The 27282-nt window shown below is 31.8% G+C and overlaps 1 protein-coding gene across 1 annotated transcript in view; it reads right to left on the minus strand.

Annotated features, from left to right (window-relative positions):
• Smp_163570 (ryanodine receptor related) overlaps positions 1 to 27282 on the minus strand; it is a gene marked incomplete at its 5' end in the record, with an annotated part of 163645 nt that overhangs the window by 104800 nt on the left and 31563 nt on the right. The window contains 18 exons of the mRNA XM_018790926.1: positions 2519 to 2627; positions 2859 to 2980; positions 5377 to 5531; positions 5716 to 5895; positions 6244 to 6356; positions 7118 to 7351; positions 9025 to 9330; positions 12613 to 12739; positions 15181 to 15334; positions 16406 to 16516; positions 17806 to 17913; positions 19012 to 19135; positions 20483 to 20560; positions 21401 to 21497; positions 23249 to 23369; positions 23556 to 23640; positions 24780 to 24862; positions 26211 to 26284. Coding sequence (XP_018645937.1) covers positions 2519 to 2627; positions 2859 to 2980; positions 5377 to 5531; positions 5716 to 5895; positions 6244 to 6356; positions 7118 to 7351; positions 9025 to 9330; positions 12613 to 12739; positions 15181 to 15334; positions 16406 to 16516; positions 17806 to 17913; positions 19012 to 19135; positions 20483 to 20560; positions 21401 to 21497; positions 23249 to 23369; positions 23556 to 23640; positions 24780 to 24862; positions 26211 to 26284 — 2381 coding nt within the window. The remainder of the gene's footprint in view (positions 1 to 2518; positions 2628 to 2858; positions 2981 to 5376; positions 5532 to 5715; positions 5896 to 6243; positions 6357 to 7117; positions 7352 to 9024; positions 9331 to 12612; positions 12740 to 15180; positions 15335 to 16405; positions 16517 to 17805; positions 17914 to 19011; positions 19136 to 20482; positions 20561 to 21400; positions 21498 to 23248; positions 23370 to 23555; positions 23641 to 24779; positions 24863 to 26210; positions 26285 to 27282) is intronic.

Raw genomic sequence — 27282 nt, forward strand, 5'->3', positions numbered from 1 at the left:
ATGTATATTCATATTTTGGAACATAGATTATTCGTCTCGTTGAACCATTATAAGGACCTGAATAGACTCTTAAGAGTCCTCGCACAATTCTCGGTTAGAAATTTACGGTCAGAGTTTTGTTCATGAACTGGTATCAGTTATCCAACAAAGGAGTTTTAAAGCCTGAAGAGTGAATGTAATTCACTAGAAAATACAAGAAGCGCTATCTTATTAGTTCATCCATAAAATGTAGTATAACCAGGCTAAAGGTTGTTTCAGGATTAATAGTTTGGGGTTCGGATTTCTGGATAGTGTCGAGTTGCTTGCTATATACCATCTAAAAAGACATAATCAAGTATTTCTCACGCTTAATACTATAAAATCTATTCTATGAGTGTGAGAAGTAATTTTCTTTTATCACTTTAAACGTTCTGAATAGTCTACAAAGGTATTTCCACCGCTCACCATACATGATATTTGAATTTGCCACAAAACTTTAATAGGCGATTTCTCGATACTGATTCGCTCGTCCCAATGCTGTGCCTCTACCAAAATCTTCAGGAAACTTTTGTGTAATTTTTTTCATATTATAAGAATTATGAAGCAAAAAATAAATGGAGACATGCTAAGAAAGCCAATCTTTTAAACATACTTCAACGATAATGAAAGATAATTCTGTCCGTTTGGACACGTCACTAATTAAATACTCCATTCAACTTATTACGTTACCGATTGGGCATTATAATATCATCCGACTAGTTAATTAAAACACAAACGAAGCTTTTTACATTTCACTTTTAGAGATTTACTATTTGTATGAATCAAGGCAGAATAAGAAAACATCATGCAAAGGAATCTTCTGTACAATTACTTAACCCACCATATAAAATGCTTCATTCACTTGTTAAGCTTGACATAACAGAGTGCATAGTTTATTAGATAATAAGCTAAAAATGTTTCGCGGATCTCATAACAACAAACAATTGAACAAATGGAGTGTCTAGTTTCATTTTGCAAAAAGAAACACTTACCACTCTTGACATTGGAGTCTATTTAATGTGGAAAATAACGGTCTATTTGTGATATGAATCTTTCTTCGGAATGATATGACTTTTATTTCAATAAAATATTTAAAAATATTTACTGAATGTAAGAAGACTTATGATGGATCAGGAAATTAAAAGTTCGCAGTTAATAGGTGAAAATTTAAGGGATAACGAGATCTCAATTATAACAAAGTTTATTTGATTTGAATAGCATAAAAAAGTTCAACAAAACATACATAAACTTATCGAATCTATAGGCTGAATGAATATTTTTTAACTTATAAAACTATTAGATGGATTATGTGTTTCTCATGCTTCCACTCATAATACTGCTAAATTTATCTCTCTGCCGTAAGTATCACTGTTACTCAGATGTACTTTGCTAAATAGGACTAGCTTATCTCCAGCTCTTACTGGTATGATCAACTTAGGTGTTGTAGGGTTGAAACTCACTGGAGTTATTATAAAAATACTTGTTATGTAATGAGATTTAGGCACGAAATTCGACTAATTAATGAACTGAGGCATGAAAATAATAAGTTGTCATTACCAAATGTGTGATTTTCATATTTCTAAGAAAAAAACGTTCTCATAAATCATTTCAAGATGTGATTTTCGTTAACAGTGGAAAAATTATTTAAAGGAAAGATGAGACTTTCTAAGAACAATATCTCTTGAGCATAATGTAATGCGAAAATAATTTAAATAGTTTGAATACCGAACTGCTATTCTCACTGTGTAGATGTAACATTAGCTTAACGAAAGTACTTAAGTTGAACACTCGTTGAAAACGGAGTAGCAATAGGCAGTTGTTCAGTCTTAGCAAGTGACTTTTTAAGGATATACACCCATGAGCGTACTAGGGATCAAGCTAAATTCAGGAAGAATTATCGATGTTCTGGCGAAAATCTGATTGGTAGTTTTCAACTAAACCAGGAGTGAGACGGGTTTTATATAAGGTTGCAAGTGTGGACCACTGGATGACGACTCAGTAGTCTGAAGATAACAGATTCGTTGTACGGCTTGGAGGTCCTAATTTTGATCACTGGTGAGTTAGCCTCATAAAAAGACACTTACTGGGATGAAATAACCGTCCAACGCTCACTTGTTCTCAGAGGTCAATCTGTAATGTAAATTCTCTTTAAGATGAATAATCTCCAGGATGTCTCCCTCTCAAAGTTAATGATTAAAAATATTCATAAGCGAGCATATTTTAAGAAATAATGAAAGAAAATTATATATATATATATATATATATATATGGACTAAAACATTTTGGTCGATGAACTTACATAAGTAAATGTGGATCAGTTTTCAGTTCTGGACGAATACTAATATGCTCTTCAACAGCTGGTATCCGGTCGAAATCATATTCTTCATCTTCTTTATCGCCTACTTTGCCACCGTCATCGTTTATTTTTTTGCCGTCTAATTCTCCTGTGCGTTCATCAAAATCGAATATATTTTTCTTCGGCTTTGGTTCAGTTTTAAACATTGGTACAATGAATTCTTTCCCTGTGACTTGTTTCAATTTTACATGACTACTTATATGCATAACTAACATTAAATCAATAAAACCAGAACGTAGAGGTCCAGGCATATCTATTTATAATGATAAAACATCATAATGATTAAGTTAACTTTTCTAGAGAAATGTATTCATTGTAATTTATATATATATATATATATATATATATATATAACTAGCTGAAACTTTATTTCGTGAATAGAATTTTAAAAAGTCCAGAATGAAAACAGTAAGGAAAATCAAAGGAGATAATTTTTTGGATTTATACATACATATATACTCATCAATTCAGCCAAACCTCTTACCTGAAGCTGTCATAGCATGCAATAGTTGATATTCATCCACATGATTAGTTAAATAATGGGCAACATTGTGATTATCGTGACAGCATAAAGCGCGATATAGTTCCAGTGTATGAGAATGATACCTGCGTTGTGATTTTAGATAAAAACGATGAGTTTTAAAAATACATATTGGCAAAGTTTAACAAATAAACTTTTCATATAACCAGATCCCTTGATAGATTTAAACAGAGCAAGGAAAACAAGTTTTCGAGAATAAAATGAATTCATCCTATTTTGTCGTTTCTCATCAGCTGCATACAATCGAAGGCTAAGGTTGTTATTATAATTATTGACGAATGTTAAGCATACTTTAGTTTGTGAATTTCAGTTAAATGTTCGGAACGCAACCAAAATCATAATGACCAGGAGAATAAGGATACGAAGTGTATAAATAAACATACTTAAGATCGATGTGTATTGATATGTTGAGATGTACTAATACAGAGTGGAACAGGCGTTATGTTTGCCAATAATCATGATCAAGATAAAAGATGTTATATAAAAGTAATGAAATTAGTAAGTGATTGAGTAATCGCACACACGATGAAATAAACAGATATATGAACACCAATAAGATTATGTAGTAAGAAGACGAAATAAAAGCAAAGATAAAAGGTTGAGAACAGAGTTGGAAGACTAAAAGTTAAAGTTAATAAAGGTTATTAGATGAACCTCCCAATCACTATGGCAGGAATAGGCTAACCACTATTACCTTCTGTATACACAAGTCAGGTTGGGAACGTTTGACAGAGATCGTCTCCATAAAACGGAGTACGATCGTTGGTTATTGTCTGTTGATTATTTCGAAGGTATCACTTACATTTACCTTATGTCCACTATCCAGAAGTTGTCTGTGAATTGCGCTTTTTTAGACTTCATACCATTTCATCCATAGGTGCTCAAGGACGTGTTCATAAAACCTTGTCGAGGCCCTCCTCTTTATCCTTCCTACATACTTACTACTAAAGGTACATGTAAATTCGTAGACGCGATTTGAAGTAACGGAATTGAATCGGTTATCTCTTTCATTTTTCAGTGTAAACATTATGTTTTAACGAGAGTGGTTGAAGTGAGTAAGTGACCTAGAAGCGTGATCTATATCATCACAAATAATGAACATATCGTCAAAATATCTGTTTAATTATATTTAATTATAAATTTTAAATAAGCTTTACCATAGAGCATTCGATGTAATGAATAAACATTTCAACTCTTGCAACAATTCCATTTATCAAACCTATTCAACACAACATAACAATAGTATGAGTTAACAGGGTGTTGAGATTCAGGTACATTCAGCTGACGAGTCCCAGGCAGGGCAAAACGCGTGTCATGGTTTCTACTGTTAGCCATAATCCATCGCTTTGTCAAATGAATTGGTATAGATAACATCCACATGAATAAGGTTTTTTCGGAATCGGGTGATAAAATTTTTACCGGAATCAAATAGATATCTTTTTGACAATATTTGCAAGATTAAAGTAATCGGGGATTGAAAAATCTCCAGATGACGTAACTGGCATACTCTGTCCCTGCTGACCAATCATCTCATCAGTTCACTTTAGTCCCCATGCTGTTCACTTTTCTTGCTGATTATTTCTAGATAAAGGTTTTTAGCAGTTTGTGCTAAACGGTAATAAACTTCTACGGCGACAGGTTTTTTATCATTTAAAATGGTTAGTCATTGATAATGGTCTATGCACATTTTTGCAAAATAGATTCAACTTCAAAGCAGCATAATATTTTTATTTCACTTACTTTAATAATTCTGGCATTTCTTCTAATTCAAGAGCTATAAAGCATCTGTCGGATTCCGGTAAACGAATAGCGATTTCGGAGACTGGATATTCAATTGAGGTACCCCATCCGCGTAGTTCACTAATCTTCATACTGAATATCTTTATAGCTTTCGGTGGTACACGAGCCCAATGAACACGCTAGGAAAAAAAAGTGCTAGTGAGTTGAAGACAAAACTCTATTCATTTAATACCCAAATGTATGTATGAAGAATGAAAAATAATTCCTTTTTATGTTTCATGGGTTATTTCAAAGATGAAAATTGTAAAAACAATATCCAATTTATTTCTAGATTCCCTGCACACTAATAAAGTTAACAGGTCAGATGATAATGATGGTGGTGGGTTTAAAGTTTGATTGTTAAGTTGAAAACTAGACAATTTAAACAGATGGATTTATTTCTATATGAAAATCCATCATTTATATACATAACTTATTGTTAAAATATTTTTATACAGTACATATTACTAGTCATGTTTTAGTAGCTAACCGTAAAATATGTAGAAATATCCTCATTTAAAAGTAGATTAAGAAAATGAAATGATACCTAGCTAATAATTCATATTATTCTAATGGTTAAATTCATGAGTCAATTTAAGCTAGACCATCATTGAAAATCTGGAAAAACTGGATGACTGTTTCGTCCTAGTATGAGACTCTTCAGCAGTGCGCATCCACGAACCTGCACGCGGGACGCGAACCCAGAACCTTCAGTCTCGCGCGCGAACGCTCAACCTGCAGATCTCTGAGACGGCATTTAACGGTGTTAATGTCTAACTTCAACCAATCCGCGGCGACGAAATGGTCGTCCAGTGCTTCCAGGTTTCCAATGGTGGTCTAGCTTAAATCGACGCATAAATTCAACCATTAAAATTACTACAATCTCCACAAATCCCCATTCTTATTATATTATTCTTTGAATGACTTATGACAATTAAATATAATGGTTATGATCATAATCTGTTAGTTAATAATTGTTATAAAAAATCTAAGCACATGTAATTCATCATTTAAGAAATACCTCCAATGCTTGAACTCTTAAACGATGTGGTAATACAGTAGATGTATATCTTGGTGGTCGAAGCATACTCGCTGTAATTGGTAAAGTATAACGATTTCGTCGACCGAATTCAAAATGGATAGCCTCTTTAACAGTAGGTCGATAGAAAACTGCAGCAAATAAACGTGTAGATGGCTCGACCTGAATAATTCGAAACAAAAAGTTTGCAATCAGATAACTTTGAAAAAACATACACACACATACACCTAAGAATGTTAGTAAATAAATGAATGAATAAGAAAAACAAATGGCGCATATATATATATATATATATATATATATATATATATTGAAAATGGCTTTGAGATGAATAGAATAACTAGTAAACTAAAAATAACAACAACTAATCAAAAAAAATATTAATTGTTATATGAATAATACGAAACAGAATCATCGAATTGGTGACTGTTGTTACAGCAAAGAAAATGAATATTTGTTGACAAAACCGAATAAACTTTAATCTCACAAGCAAACTAAAAAAGGAATTACCTGAAACCGTATCCCACTATCACGACCATTTAAATCAAATCCCAATGTTCCACTGGCTATATCAACCCAACAAGTTAGCGATAAGCCTTGACTCATTCGTTTGCCTAAGTCTTCTGCTGTAGCCATCTGATTAAGTAATTGTCCCAAGTTAACCATGAATGATGCACGTTCAGCAACAGCAGACTATGGTGTAAAATAAAACATTACACATATCGCTATTTTTATGAATTAGATAATAGTTTGAAATATGCAATTATAAGCCATTAGTTATTTGAGTATCTATTTTCAATTCTATATAAAACTATGTATTTACATTTCTACCGTTCTAAATTTTTCTCTGCTAACTTGGATCAATTCACTGTATGAAAGATATTTAATGTTTCATGTAAACGCTGAATAATATCAATAGTTATGTAGCAGAGATAATAACGTGAAATTTGTACTAAATTATAAACTAACTAGAGGTCTTTATTTTAAAAGACAGTGTACACACAATAAAAACGTAAGTTGTAAGTTAGATTCTAAAAAAGAGAATTCATGATTTTTAGTCCGAAAGTTTATGTAGATGTACAAAATGTTGCTTTCCACTTATACATTATGATTATTATTACTTGTTCTACAATTCAGATATCTGAGAATACGATACTTTTGAGTTGATATTCAATAGCCTACAATTTTCAACTGGGATAGTTCATATTTGACATTATCAATGAAATAATCATTAATAATAATTTATAGACCAAACATTTTCTTAATAAAGATAAGAAATATCACAATCAGTAAACACTATCTACCTTTAATGTTAAATCTGACTCCAAAAGACAAACAGCTGCTTGACGAACAGTGAACAAGTCGGCAGCGTATGGTTGTATACCACTGCCACTAGTATCACCAAGTAAAGGATTTTGATTAGAGTGACCATGTAATTGTCCATGTGTTGTATCAAATTGTAATTGTGATGATACATTATGTAAAAATCCACTAATATGATCTGGTTTACTTGTTTTAGCTAATTTAAAGTAACTTGTCACCCAACCAATATGAACTAGACCAGGATCTTGTCCGGGTAACACTAGTACTGTGAATGAAAATTCATCGACAAGATTAGCTAATGGACTTGTGTGTCCACTTGATGTTGGCTAAAAAGTTTCAAAAAAAGGTAAAGAATTTTAGGTAATAATATACTTTAATAAAAGATCAAATGGTTTAAAATTTTCTTAGATTAAAAAGATATTGTAACAGTATCTGTGATCTTCGATAACTATTTTTATTATTCATATGAGAAAAACTTATAGTTGCAAGTTATAAAGATTTTTATAAATAATACAAACTCCTCAATGTCTATTGTCATACGGAACTTTGATAAGCTTATCCCACTGGATAGATCAAACTCATGATCAATTGATTTTCATTTCCGTTCTTAATCTCATTTCAATACTTCTATACTATTACTATTAATATAAGAAATACAAGGTGCTCACCAACTTCATTTTATTTACAATATTTATTAATAAACTATCCTATCAACACTGTAGGTTGATGTTTTATATCTCTAGGGCTAATAAAAAACTAAGTTCAGTCTAACAGTTAGTGATTCAAATTTACATACTTCGAGATAAATAAATTCAATCTTGGTGAACTTGATTGTTTACTTTGATTACACTTGGTCTTGTGAAAAAGTGGCTGACGATTAATCTTCACTCTGATATTAGAAAAACGTTTTAGAAAAGTAGGTAGTTTCACAATTCAAAAACTTAATACTAGTGTATGTCTGTAGAAGTATAGTCCTTATTTAAACATTACTGTTTTGATGTTGAAATATCATCAATAGTTAGGAAATATAAACTCTCATGAACGGATTTATAGCGCGTTTTAATAAGTAAAATAGCAATCTAGTTGTTATATTGTTCTATCGTACTAGTCTGTTACTGGCATACAACCTTTTTATATGGAGCCGTAACAGATTATTTGAGTGAAAAGATCGAGAGTAAGACAGAAGTTTCATTAACTAAAGTCGAATCAAAATTATATGCGCGTTCTTTTACAAATATATATGTCTTCTTCTATCAGAAAATAAAGCCATATTTTCAAACAATAGTATGTATCAATTTCTTTAGAAAATGAAGTCAAATCTTAGTCAAAAGCTTGGGCTTATCCTTTAGCCCATGTCCGATAGGTTCAGAGTATCACTAAGCTAGCTGAAACCATGGATAGTCCGAGATATTAAAATACATAAGACAAATCATTTTGAATTAATAAGAACTAGTATGATATACTTCATTTTTAACAATCGTAATATTATTTTTAAAGTTAGGGTTGAATATGCTTTGTATTTACTTATGTGCGTAAATAAGTTGTAAACGATCCAAAAGTTTCGAGGTCGATAATTGTACATCCTTCGAACAATTGATGAGTTTTTAATCACAAATAATATCAGCACCATCCTTGATATACTGGAATCATTAACGAGCAAAAAACGTGTCACTGGTTAGTAAAAACATTTAATCTAACGTAAATATTATTTTAAGTTTATCGTTTCAAAGTATAAGAAATAACCATTTCATGCTCACATCACTTTGACCTGGATAGTAAGAATGTGCAAATAAACCTGTGTTGTATCATAGTCCTCGTGTTTTTTATAAAGAAAATATGATTAAGTGATTGATATACTTAAATATTTTTGGAGATTAAACGAACAATGGTTCTGTCAATAAAATAACCAGAATAATAACAACTTTTAACGTACAAGAAATAAGTCCACATCATCTAGACTAGTTGCACCTGCTCCAGTACTTTTCATATCGCCGAGAGCTCCTGGTGCCGGCATTCCTGCCTGTTGCACCTGTCTCTGACCACCGATCGCACCAGGAGGATTTTGATCCAGTTGAGAGATTTGAGTTGTTGTAACTTGTGGCCCCGTAATACCAGTAGAAAACCCCCCAGCTGTTGCAGAAAGAAGACTACCAGATCCGGCACTCCCTTGACCACCTCCGCCACCGGGACCCAAAGAACCAGTTGTCGCATGTGCACCACCACGTTTGCCACCAGTAAGGCTACTACCACCACCACTTAGCAACGACCCACCACCTTTATGTTAAACGAGGGATAAAACGATTATGGCATTTAAATAGCTCCAAATCATTAATGACAAGAGATCACATTGCTAATCTTCAAACCCTAGTAAATTAGTTCTAATGGATGAAACACAGTGAAAACAAGTTGCTTGATAAAATAACACAAAACTCTTGCAAGAGAATGTTTCTTATAAAGTATTTTGGCTACGGCGGGATACAAATGTATAAGTTGAATCAGTGAATGTCACATGTATATCAATTTACCATTCGACAACAGGTGGATAGATATATTACATTAAATTTACACATAAAGGTAGATTACTTCATTTACCCTTGCCTCTTTCTGTTGACGCTAAATAATAGGTGGATTGGTGGATTTTAGTCAATTTTTGGATTGACTAGGATCAGTGCAAATCTCCGAATAAGTAAAGTGAAAAACAAACTTAATCATATATTGCCTAATTGACAGAAAAGTCTTCGACAAATCGCAACAATAATAATACCTAAAAGTATAGGGATTTTCAGTGCTTTGCTCCGTTAATCGTTCACTTCGATAACCGTTATAATAGAAAGCTCAACGGTGCATGAAATCAGAAGTCAAAGAGAAGCTACAACTACAATTTATTATCAAATAACGCAGGCGACAAAGCACATCGAGCGAATTTGAAGTATCAGCTAGCAAGCGCGAGCAATAACCTGAGCAAATTTATATTCAAATTGTATAAGGAAGCAGCAAGACAAAGCAAAAGCTAATAATAGGATTTGAGTGCATACATATATGGGGAGGAGGATGAATCATCGAATGCCATCTAAACAATCAACATTTTGGCTAGGGTCTGTCATGTGCTCTAGTACAAAGATATATGCGAATTGTTACTATCCAAATGAAAATGTCTTCAAGTAAGTTAATAAAAAGGGCTTAAACAAAATTAACCATAATCGAAATTGGGTGTAGGATAGTTGCTATAGTGTTATGGAGATTGCAGTATTTTTACAGTTGAAATCATGAATCAATCTGAGCTAGACGACCATCAAAATCACGTAATAAAAGTAGTTTAAAGAGGACAAAAGAACAGGGAAAATCTTTCAAAAAGACGAATTGGAAATGAATGTTGGAAGGTAATATTAGGGTACAAGATCGAGAAGATAACGAATGAATTAATCTAGACCAATGTGAACGATTATAAGTCATACCGCATAACGTTACAAACCTCTAGTCATAGTTATTGTACGGACTTCTATCAGTAAACTTGTATCTACGACTATGTCCCAGACTAACACTCAATGATATCATGGATAGGTGTAATGTCTATTTAGATACAAGCGAACACCGCATGTCGAGGTAGGCAGTGTCTGAAAGTGTATGACACATTTATCAACGACCTCATCCAATGAAGATTTACAACATCATCGACCTATTGAACAACCTATACCTAACCTCATCATTGTTTACACGGTTGTTGCAGTATACATTAATAATGATTAGAAGTATACTCGCTCTTTTGTCAACAGACAGACTAACTGCCTACAACACATGCAAAGCAATCTGGCAAACAACAACTGTGCTTTCTGAATCCGTGCCAAGATTTCGCCAGACACCATACCATCAGTGTTGATAAAACTCCCAATATAAGTGAAGTCGTAGAATTCATCACTTAGTTCAGTCGCTAATGTTAGTTGTGGCGTTGACGTAGACTATCAAGATTAATAATACAAAGAGAGGATAACGCTACATTGGAGCTCATCACACCACGTTATTTCAGGTTGTGACTGCGACCAATCAAACTAATGAAGTATATTACTTTTTATATAATCGAGAATGGTATGACTGAATACTTATTCATCGAAATTTTTAAATTGAGTTGATACATTTTTAACTCAATTGATAAATAAGTTCATCTGGACTTTTGAGGCAATATTTGTATAACTTTCAAAATATTTTTATTTTGTGAGGATAGTACCTCGAACAGTCTATTTAAAAAATTTCTCAGCCTATATAACTATCTGAATAAGGAAATAAGTCAATTACATAAGTTATACACACTAATGTTTGTTTGTTCTAGAATTAACTTTTTGTTAATCCATAATTTATATTTTTAACTGAGAACAAGCTATCTTTTAGCAACCAATACTAAAAAACACATTGTGAGTGACTTTGAAACTATGTCATTTACTTGCAACTCAATACCGTTGGTCCGATAAATGTACAAACTTAGCTAATAAGGATGTTAGCTATGGATAATCCAATATCGGTGCTATGTTATGTTTTATAAAAGAGATAAAGCATTTAGAATAATATAAAGGTGGCTTTGATGTGATAATCTCTCATTTCGATGATAGATATTCATGAACAGATGGAAAAATTACTTAATACTAGATTTCTGGTGAGACTTGAAAAAAACTTTTAAGAAATTCATGAGATGCTAAAGACTGTTTGTGAAAATAATGCACTGGAGAAAACATCTACTTTCAAGACGACCGCGAGTTTAAGTAAGGATCGTGAACGCTAAAGCTGTAGGACTATCGTCGACGAAGCAGCTGAAGAGTTCTAATTCTAAGGATTTCTCGGAATATTTTGAATAACAAAAACAAAGATGGCAAAAGTGAATTGTTACAAATGGGAAGTATTATGATATGATTGATAAATCCTATTTTTGGCAAAATTAAGTTTCTATGAACTAAATTCTAATGTTTATTTGATAAATCACAGTATAGTGTTTTTAGTTGTGTTCGAAAGTCGGAAACACAATTACAGGTAATGTAATTAATGCTGAATAACTAATTAAAAGAAATTAGTATATCAGTAGTGAGTAACGACTATTTATTCTACCTAGGTATCAGTGAGCAACTAAAGTTCCATTGATTTATCATGATACAATTAAAAACTTTTGTTTGAGTAAAAGAAAAATAAAACAGAACAATGGGTGTTTACAAATGTGGAAACCAGTCATGTTATTTAACAGATCTACTTCTCTACTTATAAACACAGGTGGAAGGTATGGAGATTTAAATAGAAGGAGCGATCTATGTTCATAATTAATAATAACCTGTTTTATGTATTAACAGAACTTCATAAGCAAATAAATTTCTGTTGAGAAAGAAATCGAGCCAAAACAGTACATATAATTGAACTTATAGTTGTATCATCATTAGCCCACTAGCTAATATAGTTTTACAGAAAACCAAACATTTATTTTGTCAATCATTGGTAGAATCTTTGTGAACAAGATACAAGATTTACATTAAGCCAGTTTGATAACAATAATAAGATAGGGAAAATTAAAATTGGTCTAACCTCCTCCACCTAAAGTCGATGTTACTTCTGGGCTTGGATCCCTTGATCGAGCTTTCTTAAACATATTTCCAAGTCTAATTTTCTTACCACGTCTATCTCGAACTTCTAGTGTCGAAGCGGACATATCCTAAAGGGCAAAGAAAACGAAAAAAAGTGTCAAATAAACTGATTGTCTAACCATCTAAGCTTTAAAAAGTAGAATAAATGATGAAATACTACAACTAGAACCAGCCACTAATAAATGTATTTTCCTATCACGTTAAACTCTTCCACAATTGTCTAGATTATGTATAATACCTCATCAACACTGCTGTAAAATAAGCATGCACTTTGAAGTCAAATTGGACGTAAAAAAGAACAAAAATCCCGTCATTATAGAGTCCTCCATAATCCAATAATGCCACTTATGTGGATAAGATACACAAAGAAAGCCAAACACAGGTTTTTTAAAATCCTAAATTGGAAAATTCTATAGAAAATCATATGTAGATGTATGTGAGCCATAGTGGATTATTCAAGTAGAAAAAGAAATTGATGACAAATACATCAATCTGAACTAGTTCTACACTTACATGAACTGTGAAACGGCAGATGGACGATAACATAGTCATGAATAAATACATGTCAAATCCACACAACCGCATTCTCGTCACAGAATACCAGATCATACAAAACACATTAAAGTCCAGTCCATTATTTCAATTTTGTCAGTTGCACTGTGTTTATTTGTGTGAACAGTTCCAAATCTTTATCTAACTATCTAGCTAACCAACTAACTAACAAACTGGCTAGCTAACTAAATTACTAACTAGCTGACTATTATCTATCTATCTTTATTTATTCATTTATTTTTATCTAACCAGAAATTTTGAAAATAACTGAATTCCATTAAGAATAGATCTTTACAATACAGTTGAGAGTCATTACGATTCTATTACAGCTGTTGGCAATCAGAGTTCCAGTGTAATTTCAACTCCACATCGATTTCGGAGGCATCTTGCTTTGGAGTTGATTCAATATTATCATTACTTTAGTCCAGTTTGGTGGCTATTCCCTCTCATTACATACTAATTCTGCCAGCTATTGATGTACCGATAAAGATTAAAAATATGAACAATAGAAATAAATAAATCCGATAGTTCGATATTCACTTCATGGGCTAATGAGTAATCTAGACAACCATGATCTAGCAATCATTTATACTGTGAATGGGATCTAATAAGCGCTATATTTATTCAAATATTCTACAAATAAATGCATCATATGGCTACATATAACCACTCTTTCTATTGACCAGCTGCTTTGCCCGTTGGGAGCTTTCTGTCATTAGTTCATTTTTTTTAGTAGTCAGTAATTCGTGCAACCATTCGCATACCTTCATATATATAAAAAATTCCTTCATTATAACAAGATCAAAATTAGTTTAAATTACACTTAAGACACACAGTCCTCAAAAAATTTCATAGCATGTAGTCTCATTGACACAGTAATTAATTCTTAAAGACAGACATTAAGAACTTGGAGAGATAAGGACACTTGACCGCACCTCTTTGGTATCTCCCTCTATGCGTCCACTGATTGCATTTCGGACACAGTAAAAGATAACTTTTACTGAGAGCTTTCCAGCCTCCAAAAATCTTAAAACTCAAATGTAGTAATCGTAGAAGGCGTTAAAGTTAATGGTCTAAACCAGACTAAATGGCATCTATACGAGTTTTAAGTTGTCCAAACTCAGCAAACAGATAACAACACAGGTCTCTCCAACGATGATTAAACAACAACGCTTTACTAGAAAAGTCCAACTTTAAGCATAGATCAAGACATCGTCTGACATTACAACCCACAATCTCAACACACTGATGCACATAAACAGATTAAATGAGCCACATTGTCATATCGATGATGAATGGCATGAATCAGTCGGAGTTGTGCACTTGCATTCCTTTTTTCTCTTTTCTTAACTCCCAAGTTTTAAGATAACTTTAAATGCTGTTTTACCTCATAAGTTTATACTTTCTTTGTCAATCATTTTTTCCATACCAATACTTTACTACTTCTACTGTCACTTTTGCTTTATCTACTAATCTAATACTTGTCTTGATAGTTTCATTTCACTTTGTTAATGTGATGTGGAAACCTGAACCAATACAGTCATGTGACAGGTACTTCACTGCATAGGCCTAATTGGCCTTACTGTGTATTTTAGGAGATTGGTTGTCTATGTTCATGAATGAAATAATCATTTGTTTTTTGTATCAGTTTCCAAAAGGTCCCTTCTATTGAGAAAACATAAACAATCCGTTTCAAACATATTCATTTGCTAAATGGATGATGACAAGTGATTAAAGGTCAGATTTATGTTCGACATCACTTCATGAATTTATTCACCTTTTTATGTTATTAGTCAAACTAGAAGAATAGAGACTGATATTACAGCACATCACCAATCATGAACTTTTGGTTGTTAGCACTAGTGTATAATCAGACTACAGGTTGATTTCGAATACAAAGTTCACAAATACTTCAAATTCTCTCAACTAAAGTATCAGTAATCAATACTGAACTTACTTGTCCCATCATAACCAGATTAGAAGAATCTCCAACTCCAACACCATGTGTGTAAATTGGTTCTGGTTCAAGTTGACGCCTTAAAGCATCAAGATGTGCATGACGTTCATTTAAGCTTCTATGAAAGTAGAAATCAAATTGAAATGTTTTAAAACTTATTAGAAAAACCACTATGATAATCACATTAGATAAACCAATACAATTCAAGAATGATTTCATCATTAAGATATTGTTTTAACCGATATGTAAATGCTGTGTAATTCATTTGATAATCCTTTGGTGAACCTATGTTAGCTTTGAAGCTTCAGTTATCACCTTCGATGGTTATTGGTTTTTTCTTAGTTTAGGTTATGGAAAAAGAAATGGCCATTAGTTACCAAGTAAAAGAATATCTTAATCTATTATTCAGGAAAAAATTCTCTTATTACCGATTATAATGTTGCAGTTAATCAAAATGAAATAAGATTTTATTCAGATTAGTTTATAAAAATTCTAGAATAACCCATTATTTGTTTAATTTAAAATGTTATGACTGTTTCGTTAAATTCATCGGAACATGCTCATTAAGATATTGATGTGTCTAAAAGTTCAGATATTGTGCAATTCAGAATATTTTCGACTAAGGGGTTTTGAGGTTATCTTAATTTAATTGTAGTATTCATAACAGAATGACTTTATTCGAGATATAACAGAAAACCAGGAAATATATATTTCTTCTAAGTATGGGACTTTTTGGAAGTGTGCACCTAATCCCCTCTCTGGGAATCAAATCCAAGATCTTCAGGTTTATAGATGAGTGGTTACTCACTTAGCCAATGGATTCATATCCCATCATCAATCTACACACAAATAAACCTTCACAGGGCCCCTTCATCGAAAGTATGATTATCTCTCCTACCGACCATTTTCAAGCCGTTATCTTGAAATTTTGGCGAAAAGTCGTTCATTCTACTCATTTAGAAAAACATTCCCACTGTTGTATTTGATTAATCGTGAATTGAGTTTTCAATCATCAATCCTTGTGATACTCCATTTATACTAGTTTTTAAGAAAAAACCAACAAGATTGTAGTATGCTTTTGGTAACAGAAATTAAAACTAATAGCCATATTCTATAGGTAAAAATATTCATAACACCTTAGCTAAAAGTATTCTTATCTTTATTAAAACAAAAATCAAAATTTTCAATTAATTGGCAGATAAATAATCTAATAATAAATACTTACTTTGATGTAAAATGATCTTTACACTGTGTGCCTAAACTTAATCGTAAAAATTGTGTTTCTTCTGGTGACATATAGTCTACTTGTTTAACTGTTACTTTAAAAGTAGGTGTTCTGAAAAAAAATGAAAAGAGAAGGGGGAAAAACAGTAATGTATTGGAAATTGTTAAGAAGAAAGCAAATATATACTTTATTGATAAGTTATATTTCTCAGTGAAGCCGGTTTATTTATTGACTTCGTAAACTATATTTACGTAAATCAAATTACTGAATAATTCACGTTAACAAGTATCCAATTAACACATTTAAGTTTATTTATTAAGTGGACATTTGGTTTGGTATATATTTTATTGTTATATTTTGATGTCATTTTAGTCAATGATTGGTAAATAAATAAGTCGGAATGGGGATTTGTGGAGATTGTAGTAATTTTAATAGCTCGATTCACGAGTTGATTTAAGCTAGACCAACTTCAGCACAAGATGGCTGTCTCGTCCTAGTATGGAACTTCTCAGGAGTGCAGGATCGTAGATGCACGATCGATTGAAGTTAGACATTAACACCATTGGATGCCGGCTCAGTGGTCTAGAGGTTAAGCGTTCGCGCGCGAGACCAGATGTCCTGGCTCCGAGTCCCAATGCAGGGTCGTGGTTTTTCATGGCTAAGGAGTTCCATACTGGGATAAAGCAGCCATCCAATGCCTCCGTGTTTTCAACGGTGGTCTAGCTTATATCAATCCATGAATTCAACTATTAAAATAAATCAATCTTTGTATACAGTCTTGTTCTATTCCTTGTGTCGGGTATATCGGTCCTGTTCCGTAATAATATGTAGGAATTTTTTCTTAATCATAGCAAACAGCCTTACCGATAGCAGTAATCTGAACTTTTTCAAACCACAACAATTATCAATATTTAGTTATATCTCACCTATTTAACTCATTAACTAGTAAGAAAGGTAAACAAATGAATTATTTATACGTTATTATCAGATTGAATTGAATGGCGATGATTGGTTTTAAAAGTTTCAATATTAGGTTTCCCAGTATAGATTCCACATAAAAAATGAAATGTCTGTGTGAATATTATTATTATTATCAGACTCTGATTATGATATTCTAAGTTAATTTTCATCATGAAACGACATTAGCTGTTTCATTATAGTTTATTATGCTTCAGTGATGTAAAACTATTTACCTAACACAGGGTTGGTCACAAAACAAGGTCTTGTAGTGAACACAGCATAAATCATGAAATATGTTAAGGTCAAATAATTTATATTTTCAACTTTAGTATACCATGATTTTCAACAATTCTGTAACTTAAGTTAATTTAATGGTGTAACTCATACCCAAACACTTTACAGCACTGGTAATTTAAGAAACAAATAGAATGAAAACTTACGTTCCAGATGATACGTTAACTTTTAGCGATGGATGCTGTCGATCAACATCAACAAATAAAGATGGATCCTCTCTGGAATACCACATAGGCAACGGTCGACACATATTACTGAAATGAGGAATAGAAAATAGCTAATCATCATATATTGTGTGCAAGAAATATTGTGATTTGATAATTAACTGAATTAGATATCTTCAGTTTTCAGAAGTTAATCAGTCATCTAAATTATTCAAAAACTTTCTAAGTATTTTCGCACTCATATATAACTCAGAAAAGTCAGGTAGCTTACGGACAAAGATAGATTCATTGGATTTATTTCTTTGACTAAAGTTTCTTTCTGTTAGTGTTTTTTTTCGTAAGAAACCAGCAACTCAATAATGAAATTTTGTCACGAATAGAAGAGTGGGTGAATTGTCGTGGTAACTCATAAAGATTATAATACCTAAAAGCTTAATGTCGGTGACGGAGAAAAGCTCATTTTCTTCCGTACATTTACCTTTCACCAAGGCACTGTGAGATGCAGTGTCTAAGCGATTATATTTTTGTGATCATATCTCTTTTGCTAGAAGATAATCATTATCGCGATTTCAACTAAGTTTGTTGAAAACCCTGAATCGTATAACAACTAAAGTCAAACCACTAAGCAAAGAGCGAAAACCCTTGTATAACCATCATTTATTCCATTGACCAACTTCTCTATTTTAATATATTATAATTTGTATTTCAACTGAAACCAGCTTCTTTACTGATATGCTCGAGTACTTATTATAAGGTATTCAAACTCATGTACTAACTTATTCATCATACGGAGCTAGATAAACAACGACCTAACTGAAGTAATAGTAAGGGTTCATGTATTTCAGTGTCGGATGAAGGACATGATCAATAGGGAGTTTCGTATCATGGTTTAATAACTTTTGGGCGCTTAACATAGAAAACGTAATAAGATCAGAAAGAAACCAGAGCGTCTTTCGCTTTAGTGCTGGACTCTTGATTGAACAATTTTTGTAAATCAGAATATTTTTGTTTACATAAAGTTAAAAACTTCAGTGGAGTAGTCTGATGGTATGGTTGTCAAATAGTTTATCTCGTCAATCGTGTAATTTACGATCAATAAATAACAGCTAATTCAGTTTTCATAATTAAACAGTAAAAACAATAACCACAAAATTCAGAGAGGTGAACAAGTTAAAAAAGTTGAATTACACTCCTAATGGCTTATATCCTTCTTGCAGTCCACAATAAGTAAAGAATTTCAGTGATTGAACATCATTTCCATAATTGATCTTGACTTGCTGTCCAGACCCAAGAGAAAATGCTGGCACATAACCTTGAAAAAATAATTTTTGGAGAAAAATATTTGCTAGTTTAGAGTTAATGGCGATTTATTTCAAAACAAATCTTATTTTTAGTGAATATATGGTCTAAACATACGGTAAAACTACTATTATTCAATTTGGATATATGTTGTCGGTTAGATATGGTTTACAAAGTACGATTTTAAATTTTTCAAGTATCTCAGAAGTATAATAATGGTAAATATGTAACTGCTTTTCCGAGTGTGGGTCGATATGCTCAGATCTGAGTCAAACGGTTTGTATGATATAACCTGGTTGAATCAGGTAAAGAAAGGTTAGTATCTCCGATTCTCTAGTTGAAAGCCGTATGATTTTACCAGTAGATTATCATATTTCATTACAGATAATAATTCTTCTTTTTGAACATCTTTCAGATCCTGTTAATTTAGATTGTCAATTATAAGACGATAAATTTACCTGTCGAATCTCAGAATGAATTTGAGCCAAAGTTGACTCGTTTCCCAGACACTACTTACTTATTAGTCACATATTTTAACCAATGCAATTAAACGTAATATAAGAAGGACGTCAGTAGGACGCTGTAAAGACAACATAGGAAATTTAACATACACTATAGATATACAAAAAGATTAAATTTTTATAAAACAGTTATTTAGCTATCAAACACCTGAAACGAAATATTTTATGGATCATCGGTATTAAATTAACACAATAAACGTGTTTTAATTATAAAAGCGAACCATGTGGATTTAGCGGTAAAGGAAGAAATAAGTGGATAAATAACGATCATATCTTTCCTCATTTTATTCTACATAAAGTATAGTAGTTCAAATAGACTCATCAAGAAAACAGGTAGACAACAATGCAAAACGTTGCTTTACCAATGTACAGAATCCATATGTTACATTTAGAGTGAGAAAGAACATCAGATTAAAGAAAATGAAATATATAATAATAATACAAAAATAATCCTATAGTATGACATTCAAGAATAGTTTTCAGCTGTCACCAAGGATGTTTGAATATTGGGTTCCAGTAGTTAATTTCGTTGGATGAATAAGATTAACACTTTTATACACAGTTCATACGGATATACAATTAATTCAACGACATACTATGTCACTTTTCAAATGTTTTTTGCTTTATTTCAGTCTAGTCCATCAATATTCTGTAACAGAAGTTGAGAAATATAGTGACGTGGTTTGTATAACATATGTATTCTATTTAATTTTAAGTCTTTTTAAGTAATATAACGATTTCGACCTGACAGTCTGATGAAACATGCATGTCTTAGTTAAGTCAGTTTGTTCAGATTAATTTTATAAACTACAAGCATACAAAAAACATACTAAATTTACCTTCATCCACTTTTATATGTTTAAAGGCTATTTCCAGTCCGAGAGGATCCATCATCAACTCCCCATTTAATGAAAATGCTAAACAAATAAACAAATGATATACTTTCGTGTACCGAAGAAGGGATATTTATGGAAAAAGTAAAAAAAAGTATCATTTAATGTTAATAAGTTAACGAGGCTGAGTTAACTATGATAACATGAGAACTTGTATTTTTTTTCCGACTACGATCATTAATTTTTTATTGTTATCCATAGGTTGGCTTACAAATAACAGAATACATTCACAGCTTCATCTAGGTTTGTTGAATGACGTTTGATATGAATTGCTGATATTTAAGTTCAAAGACTGATAACTATATTGACATACATATTTCTAAATCCTATAACTTAATTTCAACATCCCCGGGTCAATATGTTAAGAAAAGCATCTCAGGATAAACTAGCACCGAATATGCCACTGTATTAATTTTAGACTGAATATTGAAAGTAGAAATTCACATATTCTGATTGTGACTGTGTTTTTCTTTCGAAAAATTATTTCACCCTTATGAACTAATCTCGTAACAGTAACCGTTTGATTATATTTCCAGGAAAATGACCAAATGAAATTGTCATTTAATCGATGAAGAATTAAAAATCTAGACGTTTAAAAAGATTTAAGATTTGGATTTTACATGTAATTACACATATTTTCGATAGAAGAGTGATTAACTGGTGACTATATGGAGTCCCATCAAAACTAGATCCAATCGATGCTGTCAGTAATTCTAGGCGGGTGTTTGTATAAGTCCTAATTGGAATTTTTAAAATTATCGTTGTCTTGCACGTAGTAAATACAATATACTTGAAATGTATGAACTCAGTTTCGTTTCCAAAGTACGATATTATCGAAAAACATTTCATATCTAAATTACTTACATATAGTTTTGTCCACTAAATCCATCATGCAACCAATTACATCGCCTGGTCGACAAATTGTACCATAAACAGAACCATTTCGATTCCACTTACGAGCCTGTTCAAGGGAAATAAATAGTAAATAACGAAGCACTGAGTAGTTAGAATTCACTTTTTATTCTAACTAAATTCGGATGAAATAATGTTCTAAATTATCAATTTGTAACTGTGTAAGATTTTAATAACTATCGATCAATTTTATATAAATACTCCATAAAATGATTTTTCACATCGACTAATTGTTGCCAATAACTTACAAGTCACTCAAGATACTTTCGCCTAAGAAAAAAGCATGTTTATCGATAACCATACAAATAATGCAGTTTCTGTGAAACTGTTTTAAAGAAGAAATATTGTTTAATAGTTTAAAGAAGCATCTTCATATCCTTTGAAGTGATGTTAGAGATTTGTTGCCCAGGTCAAAGCTTTTGATGTTGTCAAGTTTTTCGAACTGGATAATTTTATTGTGACGCTTTCATTGTTATTCAGGATTATATCATTAATGTACATTTTACAATTAATGTCTACATGTATATTTTTAAAAATGTAATTTATGTATCAATAAAAAGAAGTGCAATATTTAGTTGTCGACTTTATGTGTTCTTTCTAATGCAACTATCATTGAAGAGAGAAAGTATATTATTTGCTGGAGTAGACTTTCGCATTACCCTATTTACACCATAATTATTTTCAATATACCTATGACAATTTCTGCCATTTCCTTTTTTAAGTAGACAAATACGTTACAAATCGTACATGTAAACTGAGAAAACATACTCTTAAATTTCCCTTTATTCAACATCTTAGTCGGTGTTTGTTTCGATAATCTGAAAAGCAGGTTAGAAAACTATAAAATGTCATGATTTTATAGATCACTAAAATCCGCTTCAGATGTTTGGATTAGGTGATAACATTTGTGAGTAGACATTTACGTATCAACAAAACTTAAGTCAGAAGATAGCTAACAAATATTTTATGATAAATGACTGAAATTATTTCAGCACTTATTAGGAAAATAAACTTTAGAAGGATTGTTTAACTAAGATCAGCCCATGATGTTAACTGTGCTATTTATGTATCGGCATTCACGACGTCACATAGGTTTCAAGTACGAACTTTTAAGTGTCGCCGTGAGTACGATAACTTAAACACATTGGGCCATAATCAGTCTATATTTGCAATTTCAGTCAGATCGTTAATCAATGATAATTAACCACAAAAGCGTCTTTACAAAATTAGGACAGTCTTAATATTTTATTATGGCGATGACTAGAGTACAAAGGAAGTCCAAATCCAAACTAATAGCTTTCCATATAAGTGGTAGATGATTGTAAAAATTTTGCGTTGGATGATCTTCCGAGTCTAATACTAATACATACGCCTTCTATCTGCTCCCTCATTCAGCAACTTGAGTAATCCAATCGATATATGTACACAAACTCTTTCGAAGATACATATTTTCTCCATTGCATGCGCTAACATCTCTCATATGTCATTTAGCCTTGAACTGATATGTCTAATTTCCCCAGCGTATCATCTTTCCTTCCTAAAACATAAGTGTGGTTTTTTGTATTCAGCTAAAGGAATTGAGGTCGAGGTACATCAACAATTTTTTCTAAAAAACTTAACTGTCAATCAGATCCTAGTTTAACTAAAACCATTGGCTATTCTGTTAATTACATGTATAGAAATCTCGATAACACAATATTTGTTTTAATCCATCTAAAAACAGGGTTACATAAGATCATTATGAACGATTCCCCATAACTCAAATCAATTCACAAAATAGTTGTCAAAATTAATATTTACCTGATGTGCAGCAAAAGCATAAGAACTGCTGCTTGAACCAATTATTAAGTCGGGGGGTGCACTTTTCTTAGCCCATCCAATTCGAATAAAACCAGATGTCAGTATTTCTGCTTCATAGTACCTATAATTGAAATTTGATATTTCACACTAAACAATTTAAAAGTGAATAATTTAGAAGCAATTGAGAAATATGAATTTCTTATTGCCTTCTTAATCTTGTTTTAAGAAGTTACTATAAAAAAAGTAGCATGCAGATGCAGAGATGACGAAATTTCATGCGTTTTTATACACGCAGTAATTTACTCACCATTTACCACGTGTTACTGCTCTAGTAGCTTGACCACGATAAGTCCTGGTTGGTCCTGAATAATCCATATTAGAACTACCACGACCTGAAATCACAGGTCATAAGTAATATGAAGTCGAATTCGCACAGTAATCAACACGTAATTCTAAAACCTCAAATTTGTCATTGCATTTAAACTTGTCTAATGAACAATTATTGGAATAGCATAGTAATAATCTAAATAGTCATGAAATTTAGCCACATTCATTTGGTTCATTATCTTCTATGAAAAACTCTCAATAACTATGTCATTTATCTTATTCTAGTGTTCGCTTTGACTTTTTATCATTTATCTTGAGTTTGTTGTTCGGGAAACTTCTCAACCAAAAGTACCATAGTTGGAAGTTATTTATCAATCATTCTAAGTGTATTTATTTCGAAAGAACTATATCCCCTTATTCTCTGAAACAGTCTTGTTATCTTTCATGATTTGGCTGAAACAAATGTTGTTTCTTTTTGATTGCGTTATGAAGTTTCCTCACGTTATTCCACTGGGTTTATATAAAGCTGAACATGTTTAACTGTTTGTTATTTTTAGAATGTAGTGAATTTGTTTTCAATTCACTTTAATTCACAAAATGGATAATTGGTTAACTAATTTTATAAACTTGTTTATATATTACTTAATTAGTATATAAATGAACAAAGAACATTATGTAGAAACAAGTTATGATTTGAACAAATGAGTTTGTGATTCAATTATTTCAAGGATTATTTGACATGAAATAATGTTTGTCAGTAGGATTATTAAAATAGAACAACTACTGGAAAATACTTCATTTTTAAACAGTTAGGCACAAGACTATCTTCAAAATAAATGAAATCTATGAATTAAGTTGCTATGAATGAGCTCATTAGTGATTGAGCTTAAAATGAAATTCTTTAAGTTTTGATAGGAAGTCAGTGAAAAATTAATCCAGAAAATTTCAGATGATAACATTAAATAAATGATTACGTTGACTGAAAATGATAGTAAACGATTTCGCTTCACTGGTTTTACAGTATCGTAGTAGATATAAGATCGAAAGGTTGTGATTGCACTCTACTGAGGAGTCTGACTAGAAAGATAAATTTGTCAAATTCTCATTGATTTACAATGATTTTTCAAGTGATATCAATGTTCATGATGTACACTACCTTCCGAAATATGAATAAGCTTATAATTAAAAAAAATATTAAACAAACCTGGATCGGAAGAGTCTGAACTAATCGGTTCCAATGAATATCCATAGGCTATAAGTGTTTTAACTGTTTCGATCGCCGTATCCCTTTATAAAATGAATTACATACGTAAATGCAAAACTAAATGATAATATCAGTTGCTTTATCAGTTTCAAAATAAGTGAAATAACTACGATAATAACTCTAATAAATCTATTTAGCTTCCTTGAAGTTAAGTGATATTGTTAAACATAGTTAATGTCATCCACATTATTATGATTCAGTTTATTAGATCTGGTGTATATCTTTTATGAGATTTTGAGTATTATGATTATTAATATTTATAGAGAGTATACATCAAAAAATCACTTTATTTACACAATTGTTAGAAACTAGGGAGCAATAGACAACTACTCCTTCCTTTTATGGGAACCCACGACCACGTTGGAGACAAAACACATTGCAGGGAAGTCTGAAAGCAAAACTTGAAATTGATTATACGTTCAATAAAGCCTTTTATTGACTGTTTGTGACTAAGAAAATCATTTAAGCAGTATTTACTCACCCAAGCACTGTTGAATTAAGTGAACATAATAACTTTATTAGACTCAGCCATGTAGGTCGATACAGATTACCCGGTTGGGGTCCTCCCGACAATCGTAATCAGAGGCTAAGAACGTTCAACGAATGGATTAGAATCGGTCTTAAAAACCAGACTCTTGTATTTTTTTTCTTTCTATAGTTGATTTTTTCTACTTCTACTGATACTATTACTACTCTGGGATTTAAGATGATAATTTCATATTTTTGTGCTAATGCGTTATGGCTACTTGAACCTATGTATATACCTGCCAGGTTCCTACATTGCATGTGACTGAATTCAAAATCTTAGTTCCATACTAGGATGAAATGTTCGTCCAATGCTTCCAGGTTTTCATTGGTGGTCTGGCTTGTATCGACTCGTGAATTCGACTGTGAAAATAAATATTTAACTTATATATATATATATATATATATATATATATATATATATACCAGTGACCAAATCAATTTACGGTAACGAGTCGAAAATTGTTGGCTGGATGCATTCAGGATAGTTTAATACATTAAGGCATGAAATGGAAGATAAAAACAAATATAAATTGGAAGATATCACTATATATTAAAGTTAATAAGATAGCTGTACCATGTATTTATCAGCCTTTTAGACCTTATATAAGTTATTTTATTAATTTCATCGACATACTTACTCATAACTGAAATGTTTACCGTCTTTTTATATGATGTAAGAAAAGATTAATAGAAGTATATCAAGTTCCTGTTTATGACATATCGTTAAATTTTTAGAAACGAGATACACTGAAGTTGAACTGGTGAATTGTCATTCAACAGAAAACTTGAAATTAAAACAAATTAAAAACTAAACAATATAAGAATTTATCACCAAAAGCTTACTTGTTTGACTGTTGAATGATAGGATCAACTTCACTATATGGGACTAAATGTGGACTTCGTTTCTGTGACTGATCCTTGAAAAATATTAATCAAAAAACACACTTTACCTCTGAGAAAAAAAATGCTCAGAAAACGTGATTTGAATAAAACTACATTTTGTGACTACGACAAGAGAGCATTCACAAACTTTTAAAATGTATTACGACCAGTATGACTAAATAGTTCACTAATTAGGAAATAGTTAATTTAAATAATTTACTCATATGTTAGTTGTTATAAGCTGAACAATAACCAACAAAAAGTAGGCATATATATGCCTGTACAATTATATCATGTTTCCAAAAGATGTTCTATCGTTTCCATAATCACAGATCATCCTAGACATTTCGAACTGTTTTCACAGTTCTGATTCGGTGGAAATTGTCTGAACGCGAGTTGTAAATTAAGTCTATTTGGAATAAGCGTGATCTACAGTGGGAAATTATCTTTCATCATTACTGCTGTCAACAGCATTTAATGACAGGCAATGAGTCAAAAAAGTGAGTCTCACATCAGTCAATCAGAACTTCTGTCAGTACATGACCAAACAAACTTCATTTTCTTATTATCCGTCCATAAATGTTTTTTTCTTTAAGTAAACTTACTTACTTAGTAAATAAGCCGGGTACATTAAACACTAAATAAACACACTGCTCCCTTAACAAAAACAAGAAAAATATCTCAGCGCCACAGTTTTGTTTTATTACCGTTTTTGTTTGTGGTTAGCTGACTGTTATCGTTGTTGTTGTTTCAATTAGAGAAGTTCATAATATATGTTTTGTAAATATTCATCCGGTAGTCTTTTATTATTAGTCATGTATTCACCAGTGACTCATTTCGAGTGATAACTACCGGAGTCCTAGTCAACATCCGTGACTAGAGGAATCCAACCAAGTCGATTGTGGGGCAGTCACTCGTCAATAAAATTGGAAGATATTCGCTCACTAGCGAGTCCACTGAGTTGAATATTCAAACATTTGAATTATAACTCAGTGGTCTAAAAAATAAGCTCTCAATGTGAGACTTGAACGTC

Source organism: Schistosoma mansoni (assembly GCF_000237925.1).
Source record: "Schistosoma mansoni, WGS project CABG00000000 data, supercontig 0013, strain Puerto Rico, whole genome shotgun sequence".
Classification (NCBI taxonomy): Eukaryota; Metazoa; Platyhelminthes; class Trematoda; order Strigeidida; family Schistosomatidae; genus Schistosoma; species Schistosoma mansoni.